The sequence below is a fragment of the Echiichthys vipera genome, assembly GCF_963691815.1.
Source record: "Echiichthys vipera genome assembly, chromosome: 17".
Taxonomy (NCBI): domain Eukaryota; kingdom Metazoa; phylum Chordata; class Actinopteri; order Perciformes; family Trachinidae; genus Echiichthys; species Echiichthys vipera.
The window spans coordinates 12,328,536-12,342,821 of record NC_139842.1 but is presented as its reverse complement, the minus strand read 5'-3'; the positions used below and the strand labels follow the sequence as shown (position 1 = coordinate 12,342,821).

The following is a 14,286-nucleotide window of genomic DNA, read 5'->3' as shown; positions in this document are numbered from 1 at the left end:
AAACATGTATTACTGAGCGTTGTTTCCATTCTTTATGTTTAAGTTAAGCTGCAATAGCTTTTTTCCATACATATGTGAGATCTTCTTATCAAACTAGCATAGTACCCAAATTGTCAAACTATCCCTTTAATGCACATATATAACACATATATACACACATACTACATCATGTACATTCTGATTTATAAAAACATCCAACACTCACAGACGTGTACAGTATGTGTTTTTTGGTACATTATGGATTTATTTTGACCTTATTATTACCTCTGCCAAGAAGGTTGTTTTCAGGTTTGGTTTGTTGGTTAGTTAGTTTGTCTGTTTGTCAGCGGCATTACAGAAAAAAACTACTGACCAGATTTTCATGAAACTTGGTGGAAGGGTGTAGCATGGGCAAAAGAAGAACCCATCACATTTTGGAGCAGATTCTGATCATAGGGAAGACACACAAACGATGTTTCACTTTCATTAACAATGCAATACAGGGTATAGCCTTGCAGTGCCTTCCAAATTGTAATTAATATTACTGTGTGTCCGATCACTGAATGAATTGTGTTGTTTTTTCATTTTCATTTCCATTACCCTTTATTTAACCAGGAATATTCCCGTTGAGATTTAAAATCTCTTTTCCAAGGGAGTCCTGGCCAAGACAGCAGCATAAACATACAAGTTTCACGTTTAAAACCAAAACAACACACAACTAAACATGACACACAACTTAACATTATAAATCACCAAAATAAAACAGCATTTAAAATAAAGAAGCAGATCAGTGCTCAATAAAGAAGCAGATCAGTGCTGTTGTTGTTATGTTGTGTTTATGTAATTTGTTCTCTCTCTTGACTTCCCCAAAAAAAGCCTGTGAGCTGAAACAGTGTTGTTCCACTGTGTGTGTGTGTGTGTGTGCATGTTTGCATTCATATCTACGGTTTTAACATCAGTTAGTGCAGCCGGTGCTTCTGCTTCAGTATTTATAGAGGATGACAAGTTACCTCTGTATGAGTGGGGCTCTGACTAATATAGCTTTACAGACTGGCAGCAGTCTAACTTTGGCTCTGCCTGGTGAGTTATTGTCCTTTAATGAGGACACAACATGCTCTTAAGGTGTCATATATCTACAGGAACAACAGCGTAATGACCACTGTCTGTGATGTTTCCTTTGGTTTACGCACTGTTGTACTGTATGCAACAACTGTTTTTGTGTGTCTGTCTCTTTCCTTCAGTGTCGATCTCCCCCCACCCGCTCTCTCATCCCTTCATTACATGCCCCCCCGTGCTGCCCGGAGGTTGTCTCACCTCGTTAAGACTCGGCTCAAACACAATGAACCACAGAACAACGGCAGGGTGGCTGAAATACAGGCCGCATGCTGCATCTGTTTCCAGTGACAAGCATTAGGATGAGGGCCTACGACCTCACAGGATGTGTTTACTATGACAGGATGCAGGTGTCCAAAATTACCAGGAAGGGTCTAATTTTAAACAAGCACTTTGTTTCCAGATGCACATTTTAAACTGACTGCCATATGTCTTACAGAGGTGGAGGATGTGAAGCGTGATGGAGAAAAGATCAGCTGAACAAGTATTTTCTGTATTAATACTAATACAGACAAATACTAGTGAAATGTGCTGGTCACTGGGTATTGAAGGTAACGTGTTTAGTGGGATAATCCTGACCTCATCTGTTCATCACACTAACTTAAACCCTCCGCCTGTCACTGAGCGCCCAGAATACTGAAAAGCTGCGGAGGTCCTGACCTTTGGAAGTAGCATAGCCCCGTAGAAGTAGGGTAGATATTAAAGGTCATCATCTGAATATGACCTTGTTGGGTCAATTTAAAACCTGAATCTTGAGGACAGGACACATGCAAAAGAAGCATTCACACATACACACACACAGTGGTCTTATTTGACCACTTCAATGACCGCCACATGGACCGTAGCGCACTTGTTTTCATTCAGTGAGCCTTGGAGAGCTTTCTGTCAGCTCCTCAGGTTTCTTAATGGCTCTAAACAGGATTTAACCTCTGGAAGGTCAGGGTAAGGTCAGTGGAATAAAGGCAGCTCCAGGATTTACCTTCCTCCTCTATCATCCAGTCACCGTGTCCACATGCTGAAAATGACATATTGTCCCAAGGACCAAGGTGGCTCGAGAATGCTCTCCTTTAATCAGCAGAAAAGAAATGCCACCGAACACAGAAAATATGTCTGTTTGCAGTGCATTAAGGCTCAGTAATGGATCTTTATAAAAAATAATATCTCAACAACTATTAGATGGATTGCCATGAACAGACATTCATGATACCAATGACGATGGATCTCACTGACTTTGGTGATCCTATGAGATCTCTACTCTCGCACCACCATGGAGGTGATATTTCTGGGTTTGGGTGAAATATCTCAACAGCCTTTAAGATGGATTGCCATAAAACCTCAGGAGGATTTGTAATCACTTTGGTTATCCATGGAGTTTTCATCTAGGGGCCTTCATCTGGTCAGAACTGAATGTGTCCAATACTTTACTTTATGACCAAAAAAGGTTACCTGCAAAACGAATGGTTTAGGTAAGCAGTTTTAAGGTGGAAATACTTTAAATAAGCAAGATGGTGATGAAATGAAATGAAATGAAATGCTAAAATCAGGGCTTTAAACTCAAATGGTAGTCCACAAAACAATGGGTGACATCACAACAGCTACATCCTCTTCTTATAGAGTCTATTGGTTAATTACAAGATGGTTACCCCCACTGCCTTGTGAATCAGGTAAATATCCTAAATTAGCATTTTTGTTCTTTAAGTTAAACCAGATAGCCTACAAGTAGTACTTTAGTTATTTTCACCAAGTGGGAGATATTGTTGGCAGAAATTCCACATATGATGGTGATTATGGTAAGCAATATAACATTAACGAGGCATTATGAGCTTTCTAACAAGCTAAACTATCCTGGAGGAAATTATACCTGCTACACGTCAGCATGTGAGCATTGTCATTGCGAGCATTTTAGCATGTTGATGTTTGCATTAAGCTTGAGCTTAGTTTGCCTCACAGTGGAGTGAGCAAGGCTGTAGACTCTTAGTCTTGTCGAACAACTAATATGACTACAGCTGAGTTATATAAAAGCACATAGCCTGTCTCTCTCTTTCTCCTGCAGCCACTTCAACCCAGTCCAGGCGTTAACCTCTCAGGGTCCTGTGTTACCTCCACCCTCCTGCACAATTACCCAACCAAGTTGAAGCTGTTCTGTCTGGCGTGGAGCAGAGTTTGAGACGGGGAGGGGCCGCAGAGCACTGTGTCTTGAAGATTGGGAACAGGGATTTCTTTTTTTGGGGGGGATCTTAATGGACAAGATCATAGGCGTGCCTTCACAGATACTAGGGCGCTCATTACACACATAGCACGAGACTTTCACTCTGTCAATCTGCCTTCTACACTCAGACATACTGCTAACCCCCTGCGAGGAATCAGACACCACACAGACAGATAATCCCTCCCAAAGTCTGTCATTTGATGTCCCCCCGCCCCCCGATAAACGAGACACATAAACGTGTATGTTTTATGCATATGTACAAGCATGCACACACACACACACACACACACACACACACACACACACACGCACACACACACACACACACACACTCACACACTCACAAAGGCCAGGGAGGATTTGCTGCACAGCATGCAACTAGTTTTGGGGTGATTGGGGAGAGTAAAGGATTATTGATTTAGTAGGACACTGGCCAGATGTACCCACATGTCTGACACATTGTAGTAAAATTCAACTATTTGCAGACATTTTGTCCAGTTTGTGTTGAGTGAAAGGTTTTGCATTGAGTGCTTTCACTTTGCAACATCAATAATGACCTCGCAAATGTTTGTCTCCAGGGCCTTTTTACACAGGCACATATATATATATATATATAAAATATACGTAGGTCCATGAATCCATCCATGGATTGACTGTGTCAACATCACAAATTCAGGTTCTTTTCTGAGTTCCTGCTTCTCATCTACAAGCCATTTTCCGTCTTTTCGTGCCTTTGCTTTGTCAGTCTGTCAAACACCTCTCACTCTGCCCCTTTCCTGCTAGTTTCCACCCTCTCAGCATTCACGTCCTTGTCTCCCCCATTGGCTCAAATTTTAGGTTTGATTCAAGAATCAAACCAATGCAGTTGCTCTTTGATCTTGAAGCCTGGATCCATCAGCTCAGAGCACATGAAGTTTAGCTGCTACCTTGCTTGTGTTTATGTGCGTCTCTGTGTATATATAAGCTTGAGCATATAAATGGAGCTGGCAGGATCGCAGAGCAGGACCAGACCCAGGAAGGAAGGAGCTCCACTCAAATTAATCTCTACTGGACGGCCCAGTAAAGGAGCACAGTCATTTTTGGGGAGAAAGGAGCCATCTCCTAGGTGAGTACCATGGCAACAGCCAACATTGGCCCGAGCTTTCAGAGTTGTCCTTTTCAAGCGCCCGATCAGAAGTGGCAGGCCAGGTTTTTTTTGTTACTCTCTCGCGCTTGCCCATTCTTCTGCCTCTCCTTTTCTCTCCCTGCATGACACGGTCCTGGCCTTGTTCAACGGGGAGACTGTGAGAAGACTGCAGAGGGAGAGTGACTGTGGGAAAATGTTGCCAGACAACACAGAGGTATGTGTGAAAGTAAGGGAAAGCTAATATCATGGGGGACAAAAAGAGAATATATGACTAGCTGAGATAAATAGATAGCTACACTTAAAACTATGAGAACTGCAGATTTAATACTTTCTTTTTTTATATCATATATTTAGATCCCCACTTACACGTTCCTCTTTATGCTTCACAGTTTGCATGTTTTAACACGACAGGTATTAACAGAAATAGAAGAGCCTTATCACCTTCAAACTGGAATAACTTACATTTTCATGAGTTCTGTCTCATTACTGTTTTTGTTCTCATCTGCTTGCTAACAGCCCTAGAGATTTCAAAATCAGTCAGCTGGTCTACCACTTTGGTCCAGAATGTGATGTCTCCACAACTAAGAGTCACATTTATGGTACCCAGAGGATGAATCCAACTGACTTTTCCCTTGAGGTTGGCATTTGTGTTTTTGAGTGAAATGTTTCAACAACTATCAGATGGACTGTCATGAAAATACATCCAGTACTTGAGTCCGGTCTCAAGTCCACGTCTTATACTTGGTCTCGTACCTTGACTAGAAATGGTCTCGGACTCAACTATTGCGAACTGGTCAAGTTGTTCCTGGCTGCTGATTCAGGACCCTAACCCTTGTTTAGAATGTACAAAGTTCCTCCTTTTTTCATTGTTTTTGATTATTAAAGATTCTTCAGTTTATTTATTACATATTATTTTTATTATTTGATAATGTCCATGTTTTCTTTCACCCCTCAAACAACACAATGGTGCATCTCAAGGGGCTAACCCTCAAAAGATTCAATTAAAACAGGTCTTATGAACCATGTAACATCTACCTATACTTTCTACAGTTCAAATGTTCAAATGAACTTTATACTTCATCCTATAACAAGACAGAGTTGACATCAGGCATGTGTTAGGGTTTATTACATTCATAGAACAGTGATTACCTGGAGTTTTACAAGGTGCATGTCAAACAGTAGTCGCTAAAAATAACATCACATAAAGGTTATTTAAAGGTATGTCCACGTCACAAAACACATGCTGAATAATTCATTGCATTTCTTTCTGCTTCTAACCTGGTTGATAGCACAGAAAACGCTTCTCTGTTTATGTTAACAGAACGCCACCTTGTGGTTGAATGAGGAAGTCCACAAAGACAGACATGAAGCAATAACCAAGCTTGATACTATATGGTTGTTATATGTTTTCCATTAGGAGGGTATTATTCAAAGACAGAAAGACAAAACGAAGCTTGAGCTACAAGTGCTCAATGAAAACGTTCATCTGATTCCCTGTTCTTAGTATTTATTCACCTGCATTATGATATATTTTCCATAACCAGTAACCTCCATGTTCTCCCTAACTACCCCACCTAACGTGAGCCCATGAGCGTCCGCAGCCAGTCAAGGTGGCGCGACACTTTCTGGAAGATGTAGCCTTTGCTGCAGTCGGCCCCCGGCGGCTGGCTGACCACTCCGGTGAGGAAGAACACATCCCTGTACATTGTGAGCAGAGGGCTGCCGGAGCTCATGGTGCAGTCGGCATTTACCCTTGGAGTGGTGCAGCCCATTTTGTTAGTCATCAGGGTGGGGTGAGTCTCCAGACACTGAGGCAGGCGGTTGTACGCCAGTTGGTTGAGGGTGAGTGGGCCCTGGAAAGCAGGTTCCTGATCGGGTTCTTTCCAGCCGGAGACTATGGCCGGGAACTCTCCAGTCATCAGGACGCTATCTGCAAAGTCTTTTTCGGGCACACAGGCAGCGATCGCTGTCGTTTTAAAGATAATGCGGTCGCGAAGCTCAATCACAGCCAGGTCATTTTCAGGGCGACCTTCCACATAGCGCGGGTGGACGTGAACTACTTTTACATACAGTGTCTGCTCTCCGGCTTCATTGTTGGTGCTGCGCTTGCCTGAGGAGGTGCATTAAGACAAGACATTGGAATAATGGTGTTACTCAAGCTCATGCATATACGAACACGAAGAGCTGCAACGATTAGTCGGTCAATTGAGTAGTTGATCATCAGCAGCTACAGTATTTTGATAATTGTGCCAAACATGTTGCAGTTTCTCAAATGTGAAGATGTGATGGGAAACTAAATATTTCTGGATTTTGTACAAAATAAAGTGTTTGGAGACATCACATAAGGCTATAAGAAGTTATAACAGCAATATCACCCTTTTTTTACAACTTAATGTCAATTAATCAGCACATTAATCTTTGACTTTCATTGCATTTGACACTCAAAACTAGTGTAGTCACATAGTCTCCCTCCTAATCTGTATTGTGTATTTGTGCTTAAAAGAGGCATACACCATTTTGTTCATTATATTTTGGAAATAAGCCAACGAAATATATAAATAGATAAGATATATTTCTTATAATTAGACTTTAGTGCAGCCCAGTCCAAAATATTTTAGAGCACAGAAATAGAAGAGGCAGAGTCATGTACCAAATATTGTACACAGTTTTTTTCAGTTTTCATATCCTGCCTGACTTGATACTTTCATAATGTTTGTACAGTACCTCAATGTACTTTAGAGTAAAACAGAGACACCTCACCATATTGTAGGTTTAGTTGTTCATTTCTAGCAATAATAGTCTTAAAGCAGAGTTTTTTTTGGCTAAAGACCTCTTAGCTGAAAGAGAGACAAAGCAGGGACCCCCTACTACAATTACTGTATTAAATTGAGTTGCATATTAAATTGGGCCTAACAGCCAAGGGGGCCTAAAGCCTCTACACACGGATTTTTGTGGTGCATACAATACTAAGATATTACAGTGATTACTATTAACATATCCATATATTTTACATGATAAGTTAATGTCAAACATACATTTGGAAGGCAAATTGAATCATTCAGCTCAATTGTATCTGTACATGGTTACCTTAGTGGCTACCTTGCCTATATAAGCCTGTCATCAAGGATGTGTAAATGTATTTATTTATATTTTCAGTATTTTATATTTGCCAATAATACTGTGCATTCACGTTAATGTATACTTTCAGACATATATTTGAAAAAAAACAACAACATTGGAAAGATTAACAAACACTTTGGCGGGCCCCCTGCAGTAACTCCGAGGACCCACTGTTGAAGGTCTTAAAGGAATGATTTTATGTTATGTCTACTCACCGACAGCCACCTGGAAGGACTTGTATTTGTTGGCGCACATAGCTGAAGTTAAGACCAGGTTCTCCTTCAGAATGACACCGCTACAGAAACCTGCGGACTCCGCACTCTTCAGAAGAGCCTGCAAAAAAAAACACATTAACATGCTGCATTAAGACTGTTTTTTGTGACTTGTAATGTGTCACAGTGTGGGAGTGTGTGTACCTACTTGCCAGGGACACTCTGTAGAAGTACAGCTAAGTCCTTCAAAGTTGCTGCGAACATTGGAAGACAGCCTGTCATCCCACCGTCTCAGACTCTCCACCTTACCGCAGGGGAACCGGACTGAGACTAGAATGTGAGATGATTATAATTATTATTTTCTCTCATTACATTATTTCCAACTGGAATCACATTTAGTCATCATTTTTTTGGGGTAAAAAAAAACTTCAACGGGGTTTTAAATATATTGCTAATAGTGTTTTATTATTAAAAGGAAGAATAAAAGGGGGCCTTATCAAAGGTGAAGAGCAAAATGCCTCTGGACGCAATGGGATAGACCTACAACCAATCAGAGCCATGAAACAGTGGCCCAGGGCTCGGCTAGAAATCTGTCTGAATGGGTGAGGGGCCAGAAGTACCTGCCAGAACCAATGAAACATGAGTTTGTCATATTTAGATATACATACATTTAGATGTGCATATAGACGTACCTTCAGGCTCACACTTATCCCTGTCCGTGCGGCTGAGCTTCCATCCGCGGGCGCAGGAGCACTCATAGGATGTGTAGCCCGGTTTACAGAACTGGGAGCAGCCTTTGTTCTTTTCCAGAATGCACAGAGTCTGGTCTTTATGGTGGAAACAGAAGGGGAACGTTGCAGCACACACATACTTTATAAATAGAAGTGAATTAACAACGATCATGCACAACCTGCCGGCACCACCTCCTCACCTTTTTCACAGTGAACCCCTGTGAAACCCGACTTGCATACGCAGTCGTAGCCTCCCACGCTGTCCGAACACATAGCTCCATTCTTGCAGGGGTTCTCTGCACACTGGTCTCCATCTAAACACGGACAGCAAGTCAATGAGACGATGTGATGCGCTGCTAATGACTGTGGGGTGATGGGAAATCATTTCAACGCAGCGCTTACCAATGTAGACAGCCCAGAAGATATCCTGCAGAAGAAAATATGCATGATAAGTGCACAGTTGAAGCTGTACGATGGCATTTACACAATGAATTCATGAAATGGGCACTAAAATATAGACAAGGAAAGACGAGGCACTGAGGAGGTTTGAGGTCAGAGAGAAAGGAGGAGGGAGTTGACAGTGAAGTTCGGGAACTCACCGTACGGTATGAGTCCTGGAAGATTTTTCTGGCCTCCTCGTAGTTGCAAACTTTCTCCATGCAGACCTGCTCCAGGCTAGATGGAGCCTGCTTACTGCCGTCGATGTTCCTCCTCTGACGGTAGATCACCGAGCTCGCCTGCTGCTTGTCCAAGAACACTGGAGGAACAGTTAATGTCTCAGCAGGTTCATCCACCTCAGACTGACTGATATTTTGAAGCTGTTTGCCCGTAAAGACGCTTGGTGATTAGCAACTACAGTTTTTTCAAGATTGTAAAATAGCACTGACATTTTTCAGAGGACTGATACTGAGATTTCTATTTAATAGAATTGGAAGGGAAATTCTTTGTCAGGGTTACAGGTTGTCTCTGTAACTTTTATTGGACATACAGCATTCCCCCTGAGACTCAGATTCAGATTAATTACAGTTGATTCGTTGATCAACAGAAAAATTATTAATTATTTAAAATAAACTATTCTTTTGATAAAACAGGATTCACCCAAAATTCTCTAGTTCCTGCTTTTCAAATGTCATAATTTGAACAATTTATTTTTTTAGTTTCGGACTGTTGTGAGATTTTATAAACCTAACAATGAATTGAAAAAATAATCTGCAAATTAACTGATTATGAAAATAACCATTCATCAGTGGTGGGAGAAGTACTCAGACCCTTTACTTTAACAAAGGCAGTAATACCTCACTGTAGAAATACTCTGTTACAAGTCAAAGTTCTGCATTCAAAATGTTACTTTAGTAAAAGTACAAAAGCATCAGAAAGGCTCATTTCAGATTATAAGATTATTAGATAATAATTATTGACGGATTCATGTAAATATCACATTAATGTCACAGCTGGTAACAGTGTGGCTGGATTTATTTACTTTAGATACTGCTGTGTAGCTTAATCTATAACAGTTATTTTATCAGTTAATACTATTTGTATTGATAATCTTAATCTGTAAAGTAGTTACTAGTAACTAAAGTTTCCAAATAAATGTAGGAAAAAATAGAATATTTCCTCTGAAATGTAGTGGAGTAGAAGTATAAAGTAGTATAAAATGGAATTACTCAAGTAAAAATACAAGTACCTCAAAACGGTGCTTGAGTTTAGTACTTATGTAAATGTCAAGACAGTAATCAACATGAAAATGTCAAGAAACATTCTTTTAAAAACTAAGCTTTTCTATCTGCTTTGAAATAGGTACAAACCAATAATCAGAAATAAACTATCCTCCTATCTGTTAAAGCTTCCACCCTGAAGCTCTTAAAACAGAGCAGAGAAACTCTGACGTGTCACGTACTCAGCATGCTGCCATCTTGACCCCCTTTTACTCCTTCCCTTCTCTTTCTCTATCTAGAGCTCAGACTACACCATTGTCCCATTTGGCTCCTCGTTGGCCTTCTCTCACCTGTGTCGGGGGTCTGAATGGCCGCCATTGCCCCAGCGAGCAGACACAGCAGGGCGGCAGATGTGGTCGAGGAGCACATGGTGACACTGAGGCGTGATCTGAATCAAGCTGTCGGGTGCAGCAGGGATCAATGTGCTCTCCTACAAACAAGATGAGCAGATTACCGACATGATGCACACGGTGAATGGAAAGAGACAATGAGATGTAGGAGCCTATTATAAGATAAGATGAGATACACCTTTATTGATCCCCAGCACGGTAATTCATTTGTTGCAGCCGAACGTAAACAACAGAAATAAATATAGATGGTATAGAAAGTAACAATTTAACATAAGAGGTACCGTATATAAACTAAGATAGAATAACTAAAATTGAAACTATACATAAAAATATGAGTATTTGGACACAAAGATGACTAAAGTGAAGCCTGAGTGGTGCTTAGTGTTCATTAAAGTGGTTTACTCTAAGGTTTACTGGAAGATGATGACGTCTCTGGCACCACAATGATATTCACAAAAGTGCTCTGGTCATTATTAAATAATAGATTTGAAGAGATCCTTGTATTAAAGGGAGAATTCTTAGAACTAACTGTCAGTTAAAGATCACAAGGTTTTGCAATTCCCAAAGCATGCAGCCATGTTTTGGCTTCTCCGTCTTTTGCAGAAGGGTCCAAATTCACAGAACTAAACTAAATGTTCAGGTAATAGACTCACTTTTAACAGCGCTAGTGTGAAAGCACATATTTATTAGTCATTACACATGCAAAGACCTGAACAAGTGCATTAATAGAGAGATGTCAGAGCTAGGGGGCTGCCCATGAACAGGGCACCTGCCGCCCCCATAACTTATTTATTTGATGTCTTAAACATCTGTTTGTTTTCTTAATATGGCTTTTGCCTGTATGTGTAATGCTTGGATCGAAGTAACATAACTATGTCATTCAGTAATAAATATCTGTTCATGTGTTGATCATTTATATCATAGATAATGGTTCGAGGGTCTACTAATAAACATATGTTGTCTTATATTTGTAAAGTATTTGTAAAGCACCTTTCAAGAGCAGAATGTCACAAGGTGCTTCAGAAATAAATAAAACATCCAACATAAAAGACACAGATATGAGACTTAAAACACCATGAAATGAAACATTTAATGAATCAATTATTCATTCAAACCTTCCGGTCCCCAGTAGAATGTAATACCATGTTGTTAATGTGACTCAATTCTTATTATAATTGTGTAAAAATGTATGAAATCCTGCTGTTTCTCATGCTGTTGAACCATCAGTGATAGTGCAGTTTTTCTGCAGCAGGTCATCATTACACTGACGGGCCTCACTAGTGTAGACCATCTGTTAACACACTGTAAACAAACACTGAAGGCCTCTCCAGTAACCTCATAGATGTGTTCTCAGTCCTGGTAGATCACAGCAGAGAACAATGTGTCCGCTCTTCACGTTAGAGGGCTGGCTGTCTGTCTGCGCAGCTCGTGGCCAGCCTGATAGCATTTAGCTCATGTGGTGTTACAAACTACAAAGGAGCCAGCACTGTGGCGCATCTCCTGCGCTGCTGCTCCTCTGCCAGCTGCGGCTACAATGTTTCATGTCAAAACAGTGAAATATTGACATATCCGTCTGTGTTCAGGGCGGGTCCGACACGGGTCTGAGTAACGGTTTATGAAACGACAACAACAACAACAACAACAACAACAATAACACCAACGACAGTGATGCTCCGTAGACTACCTACCGCTCCGGACTGAATAAAGGTACCGGTCCGGTCTGGTCCTTCTCTCCCCGGCTGGTGCTGAAACACAGGGATCGGGCCTGTCGATCCAAAATAAGGGATGATGACCACATCCGAGCCTGCTCACTGTTTACTGCCTGCGGTGAGTGTAATGACAAAGAGCGACCATCAGAGGGCGCTGTAACACAGAGCTGACTGTCACTGTGCACTATACTGTGCGTCCATGTGGTGGACCTGCAGGACACAGACACTTTCTTACAACACTGAGTTTAAAGAGCCTTACTGTAAAACATATGATAAAATAAATGAATATGTAAAAACCTCAAGCTCATAGACAACCTCAGTATACTGTATACTTTACAAGGAACGAATAACATAAGACAAGATCAAAACAAACAAAAACAAAAAAGATAAGATATTTTTAAAAAAGAGAACATGAGATAAGATATTTGAAATATATATATATGCATAGTATAATATAAGATATTTAAAACAAATAGCATAAGATAAGATATGTTTTTTAAAAATAACATAAGATAATATATTTTAAAAAAGATAGCCTAAGATAAGATATTTAAAACAAATAGATTAAGATAAGATATGTTTTTTTTAAATAACATAAAATAAGATATTTTTTTAAAAGATAGCATAAGATAAGATATGGTTTTAAAAATAACATAAGATAATATATTTTAAAAAAGATAGCCTAAGATAAGATATTTAAAACAAATAGATTAAGATAAGATATGTTTTTTTTAAATAACATAAAATAAGATATTTTTTTAAAAGATATAAGATATGGTTTTAAAAATAAAACAAGATAGGATTTCTTTTTAAATATATATCAGATAAGATATATTTTTAAAGAGATAGCAGGAGATAAGGTATATTTGGGGAAATATTCACCAATCTAGGTGCACAAAGCTGGTAGAGTCATACCCAAACAGACGGCTGTAGTTAATGCAAAAGGTGCCTCCACAAAGTATTACATCTGGGGACCCATCACTTTTCCAACCATGCTAATGAAGTTTTTGATTTTTTATTAATTCTAAACAATTTTTTGAAAAAAAAATCACTGGAATGTTGAAAGGCAAAATGTGTAAATCACACAGGAAAATATATATTTTTATGTATTATTATCTTTTCAGGCTGTGAAACAAAACAAAGTCAGTATTACAAAACGGTATCATGACTTTCTATAGGCACTGTAGATAGCCTTAGATACATTTTATAAATACACGTAAAATAAATACATAGTAAATTAATATACACATAGACCACTTACTTGGAATGGAATATAGTTAAATACAAGTAGATAAAATGAGATCCAAAGTCAGAAGTGGACTATTTCTAATTTGACGGCTTTAGTTGCTTTTCAGATCAAATAATGGATATTATGAGTTTATAAAACACATTTCATTATTAAAGAATAAAGCACTGATTCCCAACTTTTCACCTGTGATCTCTTATAATAATAAAGCTGTCTCTAGTTTATATATCTATTAGCAGGACTGAAAATCTGTTCAATTTGCTATTGATAAATCTGAGGGCTCACCGGGTGATTAAAGAGACAAAAATATATGGGTACCACTTTCTATGAAGACCACATCTATTGTGCATTATGAGCACATTCATAATAAATTATAATTCTGCTGCACCATATTAACAGTCATAAAACATTATGGATGTGACTTATAAAGAATTATAAGTTATCTTATGGATTGACTCGTTATAAACTAGAAGATGACTGATGGGGTTTATAATACATTGTGACTAGCGACACTCATCTATACACACCTCAACAATCAGCTGTTGTAAGGACTCGTAGTTTGCAATTAGTCCATGCAGTATCAAAAGTTGTCATGGCAGCACATATTCTATTAAATGCATGAGAATGCACTACACTTTACTTCCCATCAACACTGAAACGTTATGATAAAGCACTTACCTTACTTACTAGTTCATAACTAGTCACTAGTCAAGAGCATCCATACGATTCTTTAACTTATAATGTATTATAAGTCACATACCTCGTTCTTTCGG

At 39.4% G+C, this 14,286-nt stretch overlaps 1 protein-coding gene across 1 annotated transcript; it reads right to left on the bottom strand.

Annotated features, from left to right (window-relative positions):
* Nucleotides 1-5,536: 5,536 nt before the first annotated feature.
* proza (protein Z, vitamin K-dependent plasma glycoprotein a) lies at nt 5,537-12,377 on the bottom strand. The gene is made up of 9 exons (XM_083931063.1): nt 12,247-12,377; nt 10,499-10,638; nt 9,090-9,247; nt 8,893-8,917; nt 8,691-8,804; nt 8,452-8,586; nt 7,968-8,089; nt 7,763-7,880; nt 5,537-6,537 (listed from the first exon to the last, which is right to left on the bottom strand). Exons 2-9 carry the CDS (start codon nt 10,575-10,577, stop codon nt 6,002-6,004), a joined length of 1,287 nt encoding a protein of 428 aa, XP_083787189.1. The 5' UTR covers nt 10,578-10,638; nt 12,247-12,377; the 3' UTR covers nt 5,537-6,001.
* Nucleotides 12,378-14,286: the final 1,909 nt, after the last annotated feature.